Source organism: Phascolarctos cinereus, unplaced genomic scaffold (genome assembly GCF_003287225.1).
Source record: "Phascolarctos cinereus isolate Bilbo 61053 unplaced genomic scaffold, phaCin_HiC Scaffold_2;HRSCAF=192, whole genome shotgun sequence".
NCBI classification, from domain to species: Eukaryota; Metazoa; Chordata; class Mammalia; order Diprotodontia; family Phascolarctidae; genus Phascolarctos; species Phascolarctos cinereus.
The window spans coordinates 52271059-52287885 of record NW_027555625.1 but is presented as its reverse complement, the minus strand read 5'-3'; the positions used below and the strand labels follow the sequence as shown (position 1 = coordinate 52287885).

The following is a 16827-nucleotide window of genomic DNA, read 5'->3' as shown; positions in this document are numbered from 1 at the left end:
ACTGAACTTGACATATAGAGGGATTTCAGAATCATGTAAGATGTGTGCTACAGAAGTATCAAATATTTGTCTCAAAACTGAACCATCTTCTCATTAGATTGCTAGCTAGCTTTTTCGGGGTAGGACCTATAATGAATACCTTTCCTAAAAGCCTCCACAAATCAGTATGAAATAAGCTGTGTTGAAGACATTAATCATTACGCTCCTTTTAAAACATCGCTTATATAAAGCCCTGTATTAGTCTGAAAACAGGCCTCACTGATTTCCCAAATCTAACTGAACAGAAAACCTGAGCACTGCCTTCAATTAGTGCTATTTTTCAGTGTAATTTTACTTTTTTTTTCCATTTAAAGAGACTTCATTTTGGGAATTAGATCTATCAGGTCTAACAGCAAGCAAAGGCCTAACTTTCTGTATCATAATATAGTCAATTTCCATTTATCCAACTATTTTCTAGATAACCAGTGCCTATTCTTTCCTTGGGTCCTTAACCTCGAGAAGAAAGTTCATTGGGTCAGCATCACATTGGAGGTCCAGAGTCTTTATGTAGTTGGAAAAGTCGAAAATGACAAAGATTTGGTCTGCTCAGACAGCCTACGTTCATTCCCAGTTCCTTCTCCATATGGAATATCTTAAGTCCCCCTCTTCTTGACACTACTGCTACTATTTCCAGAGTAGTACCCAGAGCTGCCCACCAGGCTCTCCAGTCTGCTAGTAGGAAAACACTGCTCTGTTAAGATTGGCCTATTCATCCTTAAGATGATATCTCCTCATCTTGTCACATACCTCTTTTGTTGACTTGAAGGGTCTTTAGAATGTAAAGGAATATAGAACAGTAGAAGAACTCAATCATGCAAGGTTATAAGAGAAAGGAAAAAGCAGGGGACAGAGGTCATGGGAGGGTGCTAGACCACACTGAAATATGGTTTTTCTTGACTGGCTGGTTGGCCAGCAGGCTGGGAACCCTCAGGCCCCTGTTCCTGCTCCAAGTGAGGCTGAGCTTGCCCGTGCTTCTTGCCCAAGGCCCTGGGCTTGGCCTGGAAGGACTCCTGTACTACACTGTAGCTAGTGGTGGTCAAGTAGACCATTCGCCGTTGGGGCTCTTCCTCTGAGCATTTGCACAATCTCTTAAAGGCCATCCGGAACTTCTGGGACATGAGGTTGTAAATGATAGGGTTGATGGCGCTGTTGGCATAGACACAGGTTCGACAGAATAGGAGAAACCATGGGTCAAGGTAAGGGTGGTCCATAAGGGAGTTCACTAGGACCAGGGTCCGGTAAGGCATCCATAGGACAGCAAAGAGGACCACCACAACAACCAGCATCTTGGTGACCTGTGAGGAGAACAGTGTAGCCAATAACTCATCTGCTGGAAATGCCAAGTTCAACCATACCCAAATGGCATTACAATGAAGTGCCTGGATACTTTACCTCCCATTTGGTATGATCAATAATAATAAATTATTAAAAATTAATATAATTATGATTTCTTATTGATAATAAAAGATGGCATTTATATAGCACTTAATGGTTACAAAGGACTTTACCAGAACTTTAGACTCCATGACCTGGGGCTTTTGGCTCTGATACATAAACTTTCAGCCTTATTTTGCTTGTATCCAGGCCTCCAGGCCACTTTTTGGCAATGTCCAGAATGTGCTGCCTCTGTCTTTGTACATTATTCCCATCTCATCCCCACCCCCACCCCCATGGAAACCTTGGATTCTGCCTGTTGGACACCACAAGGAATCAGGCTTCCAGGCTATTTCTCTGACATCTCTCGCCCATGCTATTCCCTTTTCCAGCCCCTTTCCTACTCTTATTATCTTCTACTAAAATATAAGCTCTTTGAGGGCTAGCACTGTCTTGCTTTGCTAGTATTTTTGTAGCCCCAGCATTTAACACAAATGACTGGCACTTGGTGTTTAATAAATACTTTATCTCTAATCTGTCTACATACATATAGACATACAATATCTCACTGAATATTCACAAAATCCTATGGTATTGTGTTAAGAAAGTTTCTAGCTCAACTTTATCTGCATGGGTGGGGAACCTGAAATCTTAAGGCCACAGGTTCCCCACCCCTAATTCAAGGGCCTGCAAAATCAAGCTAAGATATCAAACTACAGTCTTAGTGTTAACGAGTTAGTTTGCAAATTCCAGCTTGAGATATCAGCTAGCTTTATGCTTATTGGCTAGTTTCCTGTTTCACCTGATGCAGAGGTTCTCTTTCTGATGTCTGTTCTTTGATTTATAATCATTACCTTATCTTTGTGCCTTCTGTAAAATTCCATTGTACCAGTCCTGTCTTTGTAACCAAAACCTGTATAATGTAGCTTAAAACTGCTACTCGGGGCTCACTGATTTTTGTACACAGTGAGTCTACGCTCTCAGCATAATAAACCAGCTTTCCTAATAGCTCTGCATCATTGGTGATATAGTTGACAGCTGTACCTATCAACAGATCCTTATACAATTTTTGTCTTAATACGTGTAATGTAATTTTTAATCATCTCCATTTTAAAAACAAGGAAATTGAGGCTCAGAAAGGTGACATGTTTTGCCTACTGTCATCTAGCTAATAAATATCACCCTCAGGTCATCAGAGAGCTTTCTTCTATGACGCACCACCGCTCTTCTCCCCAATCTACACCTCCCTTCCACCCCGACCAACTCTGGAGATTTGGAGGTAGAGCCCGCACATAGGGCAGGGAAACTGACAGGGGAATCGGTAGTCAGTCAACAGCCAACAAACATTTATTAAACACTTACTGAGTGCCAGATACTGATAAATGTGGTGATGCAAAGATAGGAAAAAAGACAATCTTTGCTCACAAGGAGCTTATATTCTAAGAGGGAGACAACCCACAAACAACTGTGTAAGATAAATACAGTGTAGATGGAGGGTAAGCTCATAAGGATTAGTGTAGGAACAAGGAAGGGGTGCCTGAAAGGGCAGAAGGTGAATTTGAGCTGAATCTTGAAATAAGCCAAAGAAGCCTGAAGGCAGGTAAGAGGAGGGGAGAGCGTTCTAGGTATGGGGAAGGGCAGCCAATGGAAAGGTATAGAGTTCTAAGTGGAGTGACTTGTGTTAGAGAAGCAGTGAGAAGGTCATTGGTGCTGAGTGTATTAGGGTGTGTTGGGTTGTAAAATGTGTAAGAAGACTGGAAAGGTAGGAGAGGGCTAGGTTATGAAGGGTTTTAAAAACCAAACAGAGTTTTGTACTTGCTCCTGAGGGTAACAGGGAATCACTGGGTTTTATTGAACAGTGTCAGACCTGGGCTTCAGGAAGATCCTTTTGACAGCTGAGTGAAGGATGGATCGGAGTGGGGAGAGACAAGAGCTAGGCAGATCCACTAGCAGACTATCTCAATAGTGAAATGAAATGATGAGAATCTGCCCAGGGTAGTGGAGATGTCAGAGGAGAGAAGGCACCACATGCGAGAGATGCTATAAAGGTATAGCCCACAAGCCTTGGCAGCAGATCAGACATGGGAACAGGTGAGTAAGAAGGTATTGTCACACTCACTTCAAGGAATTCCTGAAAACCATGGGGGGCATGAAGAATAAGAAAAGCAAGTGGGAATATGGCTACTTGGAGATCTACCAGGTGAAACTCTGAGAAAATTAACTCACAGGGGGAAAGCTAGGTTATTAGCTTTAGGAAAATAAGCCCTTCCCCTATGTCCAGAATCTCAAAGAAATCGGCTTAGGGAGCTATAGAAAGTGGGAATGCTTTCTTCCTCTTCCTCCTTTTGTTCTTTGGCCTAAATTGGAATCATCATTTTAGGACAGCCTAAGTGCCAAAAGGGAAGGGAATGAGGAGGAAGGATTAGAAAAAAAAAAGAGGACTTAAGGTTAGAAGGGAAATGCAAAAGAAGGGGAAGACATTGAAGACAAACCTGTCTGGTCTCCCAGTTTTTCCAAGAGCTGGTCCTTCTTCGACACCATTTATCTTTACCCACACCCATATCCTTGGCTCCCCTCCCTTTCATTCTTGGGCTGAAGTGAGTCATGAGATAAAGAAAAACAATCTTAGTAGAGGGGAGGGGGTGTTGGGGGAGAGGAAAGCTGCAAATTTCTACCTCCTATTGGCAGAAATTTGGCTGCTATGCTTTGCATTCTCTCTAGATAATTTCTTGCCAGCTGCTCTGAAGTAATCTGATAGTCGTCTTCTCTTTCTCCTCTGGTCAGGAGTTCTATTGGTGCAAAGGAGATCTAGCATGGTAGTGAGGAAGAAGGCAAGAGGGCCAAGCTATCTCTCTCAGCAGTGCTTGTCTCAAGAGGACCCAAGCCACGTAAGAGCAAACGGAAGACCTTTTTGTCTAGCCCCATTTGGAGTAGGGCCAGAGAGCCTGCCTGGTCCACCTAGGGAGTTATGTGCATAAAATGGAATGGAAACAGCCCTGAGGTTGTCAGTTAGTCAATCCTGACAGATTCAGGGCCATCCCTAATAATGCACGTTATCACAGCATAACAGATATAAAGCTAGTAGCAGTCTAGAGATCTTCTGCTCCAAGAGTTCTTAATCTTTTTTATGTACTGGATTCTTTTGGTGGCCTGGTGAAACCTATGGCCACCTTCTCAGAATATTTTTAAATGCATAAAATATACAAAATGCTGGATTTCAGTAAGAGGTTAATGAAAATAAAGATGTCATTTTTTTCCATTCAAGTTTATGGCCTCCCTGAAATTTATCTGTGGCTCTTTTCTGAATCCATGAACTCCAGGTTAAGAATCCCTGATCTAGTTAGAGGGAGATAGATATTGGGAAGAGGGAGTGGCAGGGTAAATAGAGTACAGGACTTGGACTTGAGAGACTTGAATTTGAATTTTGCCTCTTACACTGATTAGCTATGTGAGTCTGGGTAAGTCTCTTAACCTCTCTGTGCCTTAGTTCTCTCATCTGTAAAATGGGGGTTATTGTGAGGCTCAATTGATTTAATATACATAAAGTGATTTGCAAACCTTAAAGCCCTAACTGTTGTTATGGGAATTTTTATTTCCTTTCCTAAAGTTTTATTATTTGGGTATCAAGGCCATCCCTCCTACAATTTTTGGTTAACTAAAAGCCTGTCTTCTATTAATATTAACCACATCTGACCAACACTTGAGTTCATGGAATAATGATATGAAGGGAAGGCCAGGACATGAGATGTAAAATTTTACTTAAGGCTTTAAACATTCCTTAGGTCAGAGGAAGAATCTCAACTGTCCTTGACTCCTTGATAACACATAAATATCCTTCTTTAATCAGCCTATTTGTGATCCCTCTAAATGTAGTTTAATCTGTAAACTGACTTAGTTTACCTATAGAGTCTCTTTAACTAGGCTTGCTTATGTATGAGATTATGACACTGTTTAACAAAGTTTGTTCAACTTTTATAACATTGAAGGAAGCATGGGATTTTGAATCTATCTTTTCTAATTGTTATTTCCTAAGAGGAATGTACAAGACTGCAATAGGTAAAAGAAGAAAGCTCTGTCACTCTGACATAATTTTGTCTATAAGAGGCCTTGTTAGAATCCTAATTGGGATTCAAATTTCTTTTTTTGTCTGAGATCTGAACCTATGCTTAAACATAATAAAACTTAGGTTTTTCTCACCTCTATAATTTCTGCATTGTGGTGGATCTATATCAGCAGCAGTTACCTACCACATGAATTTATAAAGGAGATATTTCTCCTATAATGCCATTATAATTATTAGAACAATTGGGTCATTTTACAGATAAAGAAACAGATTTTCACTGGCTATCTCCCATGCCTGGAATTATTTCCTGCCTCTTCTCTTGCCTCCTGGCTTCCCTGACTTCATTCAAATCCAGCTAAAATCCCACCTTCTCAGAGAAGCTTTTCCCAAACCCCCCTAAATCTAGTGTCTTCCCTCTATTGATTTTTTCCGATTTATCCTGTCTATAGCTTATTTGGACATAGTTGTTTGCGTATTATGGCTCTCACAAGATTGTGAAATGCTTGAGAGAAGCAGGGACTATTTTGCCTTTATTTGTAAGTATGGTATTTAATAAATGTTTATTGATTGACTGATTGTGGTAAAGCAACTCACCCAGGTCACATGGACAGTCAATGGTAAAGCGTAGATTTGATATATCCTAATCATAGGTCTTTTACCTCTCTATCTAGTGACCTCGCTATCAAACTGTGCTGCCTTTCCTTCCTCAGAATAGCTGATCAGAAAAATAGAGCAAATCCAGAGTGGAGGCTGCTAGGAGGGAAAGGGTGAGTGTTTAAAATCTTACTTTTAATTGTATTATGAGATCATCTTAACCATTTAGGCTGGGCCATTATATGCCTAAATCCCTTTCCAGTCACTGGGCTTGTAGGTGTTAATAACACCCCCTCATATTACAGATAGGGAAAACTCAAATCGTCACTGAGAGGCAATATGAGTATGGTGGGAGTAGAATACAATTCCAGATGAATGAAAAAGCATTAATTAAGTACTTACTAGTTATTAAAAAATCTAAGAATGCTGGAAAACCTCTTGGGGACTCTTGGATGGAGCAAAAGTGGGTGAATGGGAGAGGTGGAGAAGAGAACCTAAATACTGACCTTTCTTGACACACAAAACATACATGAAAGCATCTAACTAGGCATCTCCTGCTTCCCCAAGCTCTGGGGAGCTTTAGAGCTTCCTGGAGGAAAGCAGTCTAGGTCTGTGTCTGAAAGTACCTGGAAAACACTGCCCCCTACCCATGCCCCAGTGGACCAGTTGTCTGGAACCTAAACTAGTTACTGTGTTCTCTATGTTTTTTTCTCTCTGTATCTATCTCTAGTTCTCTGTCTCTCTGTCTCTCTGTCTCTCTGTCTCTCTGTCTCTCTCTCTCTCTCTCTCTCTCTCTCTCTCTCTCTCTCTCTCACTCCCTCCCATACATACACACACACACACACACACACACACACACTCCAATATCCTCTTTGTCATAAAGAATTGAAATATTGCTACTACTAGCTTGAGATAACAAATCACATAACTAGCTGGAGCTTGCAGACTTTAGCAGAGACATCTACCTTTAGCTCTGGTGATTAACTGGTTAGCGATAGGAGAATTTCCAGCTTGGCTTTATTACCTGTAGTTACTTAACATGAGCATGTTAAATAACTAGGTAGAACTCTGTTGTTAATGGTTAGTCTGCAGATTCCAGGTTAATCCCCAGTACTTACTGGCTAATTTATAATTTTTACCTAAGGCAAATCATCCCCTTCTATTCTCTAATATCTGAAGTGTAAATCTTTACCTTTTACTTTTGCCCTGTGTAAAGTTCCATTATATCTGTCCTGCAGATGTAACTAAAACCTATATAAAGTCACTGACAATGGCTGCTGAGTCCCAATGACTTTTGTGTACCATGAGTTTATGCTCAGCACATAATAAACTGGTTATTAAAATGACTGTATGTTGACAAGTACGACTGGCAGCAGTACCTATCAATGAATCTGTGAACAGTTTTTATGTTCCCTTCCTGATGAGGAGCTAGCTGGGGGAGGGGAGGTTCCCAGTGGGTTTCCCCTGAGCTTCTTCCAGGGAGAGCAAACCCTATATTTCCTTTATTTAAAGTACAGCAAAGATATGAACATTAAATTGGACCAATTTGATGCTGTGACAATTATTAGCTGGAAAATCACATATTCTTTTCTCCTCCTCCATTCAGCTTTGTTCTGTTAGCATTCTCTTCCTTGGAATCCTGTAAGAGTTATTGTATATGTGGTACCCAAGCTTGCATTCTGTCCCCTGAATTTCTTTTTCTCTGCCTCTCTGCCCGCCTCCCTCTCTGCCCTTTCTCTCTCCTAAAAGCCCTTTGCTCTGTCTCTGCCTACCTTGGTTGCTGTTCATTGTCTGTGTATATCTTTCCATCACTGTCTCTTTTTCTCTGTGTATGTGTATTTATCTGTTGCTATCTCCCCCCCCTTTTTTTTCCATATCTCACTGCCTTTGTCATTAGAATGTGAGCTCCTTGAGGGCAGGGAACAGTGATTTTTTTTTACCTTTTTTTTTTTTGGTCTTTTCACTTCTTAGCACAGAACTTCACTCATGATTTTTATTTTGTTGTTCAGTAGTGTCCAACTCTTTGTCCATCTCCCACTTGGGATTTTCTTGGCAGACATACTGGAGTGGTTTGCCATTTCCTTCTCCATCTCATTTTACAGATGAAGAAACTGAGGCAAACAGGTTAAGTGACTAGCCCAGGGTCAGTCACACTGCTAGCAACTGTCTGAGGTTGTATTTGTTTGTTTGTTTGTTTGTTTGGTCTTAGGCAGTTGGGGTTAAGTGACTTGCCCAGGGTCACACAGCTAGTAAGTGTCAAGTGTTTGGTCTGAGGCCGGATTTGAACTCAGGTACTCCTGACTTCAGGGCTGGTGCTCTATCCACTGCTCCACCTAGCTGCCCTCTGAGGTTGTATTTGAACTCAGGTCTTCCTGACTTCATATCCAGTGCTCTGTCCACTGCATCATCCAGCTCACACATAGTAAGCTCTTCTGCCTTTCTCCTGCTGCATGCTGTCTCTCTGCTTGCCTCTTCCTCTCTTTTTCTCCTCCTTTATCCCACTTCCACCTCAAACCTTTCTATCTCTCTCTCCCTTCACTCCCAACACTCCACAGTGCCCTTCACTCCAAACAAGAAAGGAGGCCCATCTTACCTGCTTCCTGGAAGACAGGGCCCCTTTGGTTCGAGAGTGACCACCAGCCTTGCCCTGTTCTGCCTTGGTGCCTTGTCCCCTCTCTGGGGCACTCCCCTCGGGGTAGCCCTCTGTGCCTGCACAACTGGTCATATGGCAGAGAGAGCTCAGGAAGAGTATCCTCCCGATTAGCCCATAGAGGACAGTGGCCACCACCAAGGGGGTGACAAAGAAAATGGCAAAGTCCAGCAGGTAGATGGGCAAGTAGAGGTTCCTGGAAACCTTGTAACCACATTCCAGACTCTGGCTCTTGGTGACATTGATGTCAACCAGGAAGAACCAAAGCATGCAGTAGGTGGACGTGACCACCCAGACTCCAGCGATGATACGCTTGGCCCGGGATACTGTGCACACTGTCTGGGCCCTTATGGGATGACAGATAGCTATATACCTAGAAAAGGGAAAGAACAGAGCATAGACTAACTAGATGATGAACATATCAAGGTGAGAGCCATATCTTCAGGGGTGTGCTGGTAAAAGTTTAACAACCAGCTCCTTTAAAAAAGCTCTGCACACTCCTTTTAAGTTTAATTTGCATTAGGAGCATTTTCTCCACCACTTTCTTAGGTCTAGACAATCAATAAAACAGTAGATCAAGCCCTAATCTATAACAAATGCTCCCGCTCAAAGGAACCCCAAGACTCTCAGGAGCCTGTCGGGGTGGTTCTAGCTCACCCCTGCTTGTCTCAGACATTTCTCAATCCCTTCCAGTTCCTAGCATGGGGCTGGAGATGCAACAGGTACTAATTATAATGCTTGTTATTGCCGATGAGGCCAGCAAAAAAGAGGATCCTAAGTCACATGGTGGGGAGGGAGGATGACAGCACAGGTATGGAGATGATTCTTAGAATTGCATCTACAGCCTGGCTCGATCACTGCCTCAGGAAAGCCCTTCACTTCGTCAGAGGCTCATCCATGAAATAGTAATAACACTTCAAATCTGAAAAATTACACATTGGAAAACTAGAAGGCACCACGAGACCATCTAGTTAGAAGTAGAATGTTGAACTTGGAGGTGTGAGTCTGAATCCTGCTTGGACACTTTTTAGCTGTGTGTCCCTAGGTAAGTCTCTTGACCTCTCTGAACCTTTGGTTTCCTCATCTGCAAAAGGATAAGGATGTTGACGTGACTTATCTCACAGGGTAGTGTAGATTGTAAACCATAAGAGCTATATAAATGTGGTCTACTGTTATCTTAACCTGGTTCAGTTCCCTCGTTTTGTGGAGCAGGGGTTCTTAATCTAAGCTGCTTTATAAAAACATTCTGATAACTATTTCCAAATAATTGATTTCTTTTATAATCCTATAGATTTTAATTTATTCATTTAAAAACATTATTCTGAAAAAAGCGTCCCTAGACTTCACCAGACTGCCAAAGGGGTCCATAACATGCATAAAAGTGGAGAACCCCTGCAAGAGGGGCCCAGGGTGGTGCAGAGGAAGGTAAATGCCCAAGGCAAAATAACAGGTTAGGGACTGAGGCAAGGAAACTAGGTCTCAGCTGGTTAAGTGACTCAGCTGTGGTCATACAGCTAAGGAGCGTCAGAGCTGGGAAGCATTACTGGATGTCATTCGATCTTGGGTGCTGTTGTCATCCCCAGTTTACAGATAAGGAAATGTGGTCTCCTCCACCAGAATGTGAGGTGGTCTTTGTATCCCCAGTGTTTAGGTCTTCTATCTCCTAATCCAGGGATCTTTTTATTCTAAAATGTTACCTGTCTGGCAATGGGTTGTAACTCCCTCCCAGACTTTGCTAGAGTTTCCCAAAGTGACTGGCTTCTGGTAAGACTGAACTTTATGATTTACATAGAAGCCTTGAGATATGAGCAAGGCAATGTAAGTAAAAGAAATATTCCTACCTCTCCACAGTGAATGCCATGATGGAACAAGAAGAGACGTTGATTCCAAGATACTGAAAATAGGTGATGCAAAGGCAGCCAGCATGCCCGTAGATCCACTGCCCCGCCAGGCTGTCTGAGACATTGGGCAGTCCAGCTGCCAGGAGTACCATGAGGTCGGCCAAGGCCAGGCTGACCAGGTAGCAGTTGGTGGGTGTCCGCATGTCCCGAGTGGTCAGCACAACTAGTACGACCATCATGTTGCCGATGATGCCCACCCCACAGATCAGCAGCACCAAAAAGACAGAGACAGTCTTGTACTCGATCAGGCCCAGGACAGTGTCACTGCCCACCAGGGACACATTGGTGGGGCTGTCAACTTTGCTGTGGTTCTCCATGATGAAGCGGGAGAGGGAAAGTGGGTGTGTGTGAGAGAGAGACAGAGACAGAGACAGAGACAGAGAGGAGAGGAAGAGAGAGAGACGACAGAAAGAGAAAGAGAGAGAGAGAAGAGCTAGGATTGATGGTTGAATTTCATTTCCTAGAGAGCCTGAAGGGCTTTGGACCACATAAAACACCAAGATCTCAAGGAGAAAACCCGCATCTTTAGCTTCTGCAAAAGCAACACACAGACAGAGTTATTCATGTTTGTCCTTCATTAGATATAGGAGAGGATCATAGCACTTGGGGCTGGAAGGGACCTTAACTATCATCTAATCAAACCATTTGAGTTTACAAATGAGGAAACTGAGGCCCAGAGGTGTTAAGTGACTTGCCCACAGTCACCGAGGCAGTAGACAGTAGAGCCAAGATTTGTACTCAGGATTTCTCACTCCTTATTCATATTTTTGCAGCACTTTAAAGCTCACACAGTGTTTTCTCAACCTGTGAAGTAAGTGGGATATTTCACACCCATTTTACAGATGAACAAACTGTGGCACTGAGTATCTCTTTGCATCAGAATTTTAGTGTTGGAAAGAGCCTCATAAATCATCTACTCCAACCACTGGCCTAAGGAATGAATCCCCTTTAGATGAATGCCTCTATGTGATGGGGGCCTTCCTCTAGGTTGGCTCTTCTCCCTCATCCAGTGACTCTGGCCTCCTGGCTGTTCATCTTGCAAAACAATCCATCTCAGGATTCCAGGAATTTTTCCCAGCTGTCCCCCATGCCTGGGATGCTCTCCCTGGTCATCTCTGTCTTCCAGGCTTCTCTGGCTTCCTTAAGTCCCAGCTAAAATCCCATCATCTACAGGAAGCCCTTCCTGATCCCCCTTAATGCTACTGCCTTCCATCCATTGGTTATCTCTGATTCTTCCTGCCTACATCACTTTTGTACATAGTCATTTTCATGTTGTCTCCCCTGTTAGACTGTGAGCTCCTTGAGGGCAGGGTCTGTCTTTTGCCTTTCTTTGTATCCCTAGTCTTTAACACAGTGCCTGGCTTAGTAAATACATGCTTATTGACTGATTGATCAGCCAAGTTAAGTACAGAGAGGCTGTTAAGATATCAAAAGATTAGCTACTTGGTGACATTTTGGGGGGTATAGCTAACATTTATATAATGCCTACTATGTGCCAGGCACTGTGCTAAATGCTTTACAAATATGATCTCATTTGATCTTCATAACCCTGCAAGGTAGATGCTATTGGTGTCCCCATTTTACAGTTGAGGAAACTGTAGAGGTTAAGCAATTTGCCCAGAGACAAGTAGCTAGTGTCTGAGGTAAAATTTGAACTCAGGTCTTCCTGACTCCAGGATGAGTGCTCTATCCACTGCAGCTGTAGGAGGTAGGTGGCATTATTCACATTTTACAGATGAGGAAAAGTATCCTCCCTTAGAAAGTGAGCTCCTCCTCGAGGGCAGAGACTGTTTTTGCCTTTCTTTGCAGCCCTTTGCTTAGCACAGCTCCTGGAGCACAGTAAGCACTTGATAAAGGCTTCAGACCAACCAAAGACTGAATGACCGACTGATTGACTGGGGATTCAAAGGCAAAGCGAAAACTGATTCTGCCCACAGGAGCTTACATTTTACTAAGGAAAATATCAGGCATATATAGAGGCATAAACAAAACATAAACTATATTTTCATGAAAGTTGTGCTCCTCTTGGAAATAGTTTGACTCTGAGATTGTAATCACAAATTTTAGAGCTGGAAGGGAGCTCAATAAATCACCTTGTCCTGATGCCTGTTTTGAGACTGGCACTAAGTCATTCTCACTTTGCAGATAAGGCAACTGAGGACCATAAAGTCCATTTAACTTGGTCCAGATGGATTCTGGAATCCCAAATTTATAACTTACATGGAAACTTGTTGCTTGGGTGACTCCAGATCCCACTCAAACTTCCCACTATGTGTCACAAAGTTGTTTACACATTGTATCCCCCATTAGAATGTAAGTTTCTTGAGGACAAGGATTCTATTTTTGCCCTTCTTTGTATACTTAGTGTTCTGCACAGTTTCTGGCATAAGGTAAGCGCTTAATAGATAAATGCATTTACTTACGAAAGACACTGCTATAGGGTTCAAAAAGTAAGATAAGAACCTGGAGGGATAGATACCTTGGGTATTCAGGGAATAACATCGAAGGTGTTGCTTGAAGGAAGGTAGGAACTTCAAGAAACAAAAAAAGTATAGGCAATTCTAGCTAAGCCCAAGTGAACTTAACATTAAAAAGTATGGAGGTGTGAGAGAAGGAAGGACAGAAGGAGGAGAGTTGGTACAACAACTGGAATACAGTCCATGAAGAGAAACAAGAAGACGTTGGGTTGGAAAGGTTGGAAAGTAGAGGCATATGGGAGAGGGCTTTGAATACCAGAATTAAAAGGCAGATACACACACACACACACACACGTGTATACATAACACACATATATACACATGTATTATATATACACACATATTACACATAACCACACACATCATATACAATCACACAGTATACACATATACACACATGTGTATGTATACATATGTGTATATGTTATACATGTGCATATATGTGCACATATGCACGTGCATGTATATACCTTTATATATTCTCTATTTATATTTATGTAATATTATATATTTATACATATATATTTCTACTAGGCAACGGGAAATCACTGAAGGTTTTAGAGTAGAGAAGTGACATTTTGTCCCTTGTTATGGTATCACTCTTCCCTTTTCATACATGATACACACAGCTGTCAGTAACTTTGTAACTCTATCTAGCAGCTGCTGAGTCAATGCTAAAGTGCAAGAAATTAGAAATAATTTAAGTGCTCTAAGCCCTGTTCTGACTCTACTCCATCTATTACCTTCCTCATTCAGCCTTCTTATATAACAGCCCTTTCCTCCCCACATTTTTTTTTAAATAAAAGATTAGGGATTGATTGCTGAGGTCTCTGAGTTTACATCACAATTACAGACATTGTTTCACTATCTCAGGAATTCCCCCTCAAGATTCTTAGGCCATGACAAAACTTTCCAGAGAGTAGTCTTTGATAGGAGGAAGGAAGGGAAAGAGAATGGGAGTCCCGTTTCTACTACCTGTTACCTATGCAGCTTTTGGCAGGTCACTCCCCTTCTCTGTGCCTCAGTTTCCTCCTCTCTAAAATAAGTATTGGACTGGTTGATTTCTGAGGTCCCTTCTAGTTCTAGTTCTTACAATCATGTGTTGGAGATGGGGGTATGTATGGTTAGAGTGCTCTGAGTCAGTTGGCTAACAAGTAATTATTAAGCACTTACCCTGTGCCAGGAGCTGTGCGAAGAATAGCAAAAATATAGTCCCTGCTCTCAAGGTGCCTCCATCTTGAGGAGGGATACAACTATGTACAAACAAGCTAGTATGTAGGATAAATTGGAAGAAATCTCTGAGGAGGGGAAGGGAACATCCTTGCCCAGGAAGGTCAGGGGAATGAAAAACCAACCAGAGCATCTTAAGCACCCTACTTCAGGAGCTGCCAAAGGGTCAATTGGTTCAAGGTTCCTTGGCAAAAGGCATCTAGAGTCTATTGAGCAGGAAGACAGGACTCCTTGGGCTCCCAGTTCTGAGTGCCTCCCCACCCCCATCTCTTAGATGGTCCTTCTCCTTGAACCTTGAAGTTTACGGTCAGATGTGTCAACAGCTCTGAGCAATCCAGAGAAATGTTCTAGGAAAATAGGAGATGGGCATTGGTACCCTAGGCATACAAATGGCAGCCGCATAGACAATTTAAAAAATCTTCATGACTGATCTTCTCCCGTGGGGAAAATGCCAGTTTGGAACTAGACACTTGTTTGGGGTGTTTTATTTAAACTTTCCCCCTATACTGAGACCAAAATGATTTAGTTCTCTAGTTTTGGGGTCAGCAAATTTAAACAATTGCTTGCAACAAAGCTTCCTTGGGGAACTTGGTGAAATAGGATGAAAATAAAACCCAATTAAGGCACAGAATCTTCTACCCTTGTTTGTATAATAATAATAGTTTGCATAAAAATAAGAGCAGCGTCTCACTCAATTAGGTTTGGGTCCTGGGACTTATTTCTACTGAGAAGGGGAGAGAAAAGCCCATAGACATACACCCCATGGACAGGCAGAAGACTAATGCAGCTTCAGACAGACAAATATGGCAAAGCCAGGCAGACAAAGGTGGATAAGAAGACCCATGATGATTCAGGGAGACAGAAATGACACCTGTACAGATGCAGATAGACAGATAATGGGCATACAAATACCCATGGACAGACCAACAGACACTTAGCTAGGACACACAGACAGCTGTCTACATACCTGCTTTCGTCCAGACAAGCAAATGAAAACACAGTAACCCAAATGTTCAACTCCTTTACTCAGAAGATTACAATGGTCCCTGAATGACTACTTTGCCCTGAAACATACATGTAAAATGCAATTTCAACCAAGTGATTGGGAGGCTGATCTGCATGAGTCACCCTTATATCCCCCCCCCCCAAGCAGTGGGCTAAGCTGCAGCATCCCCTCCTCATTCCAAGGAAGGAAACTCAGCCTGCCTGGCAACAGCATACCACTACTAGGTCCTCTGAAACGCCAGGAGCAAGAGGGTAAGAAGTTCCTAGGTACCTGGGAGGGGGAGGGAAACAGCTGCCTCTCCTGTCTGCCACGCACCCTCCCACTCCCCACCATCCTCAGTACCCTCCCTCCTTTAGCTAAACATTTTGTTTTGTTTGAAAAGATGACCAATGCCTGGATGAGGACTTGATGCCTGCAACACACTCCCACAGTCCAGGGCTTTATCCTTGGGAAAACCACATATTTTGGAAGGATTTTTTTTCCCTTTAGCCAGTTTGAAAGAATCAACCCAGAGCAGCCCCTTTCTCCCATTTGAGAGATTTCCAGGGGTTGGAGTACTTGTTCAGATGTAGAACATCTGCAGGATCATGGAAGCTCACCCTGTCACAATCTATACACTATCTCCTGATGCTAAACAGCTTGGGTGGGCTGAAAAGAATTAGCCTCCCCTCTCCCACGTAAATTTGGGTGGTTCTCCCAACGTAGGCTGTGACCTCCCCAACCCCCACTCCTACCAATGGCATGCTAACTCCCATTTTGACCCCCAGATGGACAACTTTGTTGCACCTCTGCCCTGCCGTGCAGTCCCCATCACCCAGGGGCCCCACTGAAACTTCCTGGAAGAACTTACCTAGAAATGCTCCATTTCAGGCTTGTTTCATTCATTTAGGAAGGAGGGTGAGTCAAGCCGATTCCTTGGACTCCCAGATTTAACTAAGTGAAGAGCTTCCCTTCACTACAGGTGAAAAAAAAAGTAAACTAAATGGGTGCAGAAGCACACACACACACACACACACACACACACACGCACCCTCTGCTGTGATTTCTGCTTTTCCTCTCAGTATGTGAGTATGCACACAGGCGCCCCTCACTCTCCCTCTTCTGCAGGACTACGGCTGCCTGCTGCCTGATATAAAGCCAGCTCTTCATCAGCTGATGCCTCTTCCCTCTCAGAGAAACCTATGACAAAAGAAACTAGCTCTCTCTGCCTCAGGAAAGCCAATCACTACCAAGCATGCAGCTCTCTGAGTAAGGAGCTCCATCAACAGTTTCCTCCATGGGGGCTACCTCTTCTCATACTTGCTAGCTCAAATGAGAAACAGCTAGGCTCTGTTCCACGTATTCCTCTGGGGAAGAGGCTCAACTTGTCACCTCAACTGTCCTGGAGATAAGGGACCCAGGAGCTCCCCCACCCCAGCATGGCTAGTCAACAAATTTCTATAGCACCTACACTGAGCGAGGCACAGTGCTAGGCACTATGAAGGAACTTAGGT

General features: G+C 43.0%; 1 protein-coding gene across 2 annotated transcripts; it reads right to left on the bottom strand.

Annotated features, from left to right (window-relative positions):
• Nucleotides 1–216: 216 nt before the first annotated feature.
• On the bottom strand, nt 217–16466 carry LOC110210313 (thyrotropin-releasing hormone receptor-like). Of its 2 annotated transcripts, XM_020989181.1 has the most exons (6): nt 16365–16466; nt 16185–16289; nt 15296–15392; nt 10562–11153; nt 8664–9093; nt 217–1334 (listed from the first exon to the last, which is right to left on the bottom strand). In XM_020989181.1, the coding sequence occupies exons 4-6, from the start codon at nt 10936–10938 to the stop codon at nt 906–908; spliced, it is 1236 nt and encodes a 411-aa protein (XP_020844840.1). In that variant the 5' UTR covers nt 10939–11153; nt 15296–15392; nt 16185–16289; nt 16365–16466; the 3' UTR covers nt 217–905. The 2 variants fall into 2 exon arrangements, with proteins under 2 accessions (XP_020844840.1, XP_020844838.1); XM_020989179.1 differs by having other exon boundaries at nt 16185–16466.
• Between the last annotated feature and the right edge of the window lie 361 nt (nt 16467–16827).

What these genes read in the sequence shown, in the direction of transcription:
- LOC110210313 (XM_020989179.1), bottom strand. Translation starts at nt 10,938, where the DNA reads ATGGAGAACCACAGCAAAGTTGACAGCCCCACCAATGTGTCCCTGGTG. An exon ending in ATGGCATTCACTGTGGAGAG is followed by an intron (nt 9,094 to 10,561) that starts GTAGGAATATTT and finishes TCCCTTTTCTAG; the next exon opens with GTATATAGCTATCTGTCATC. An exon ending in CCCTGTCTTCCAGGAAGCAG is followed by an intron (nt 1,335 to 8,663) that starts GTAAGATGGGCC and finishes TTCTCCTCACAG; the next exon opens with GTCACCAAGATGCTGGTTGT.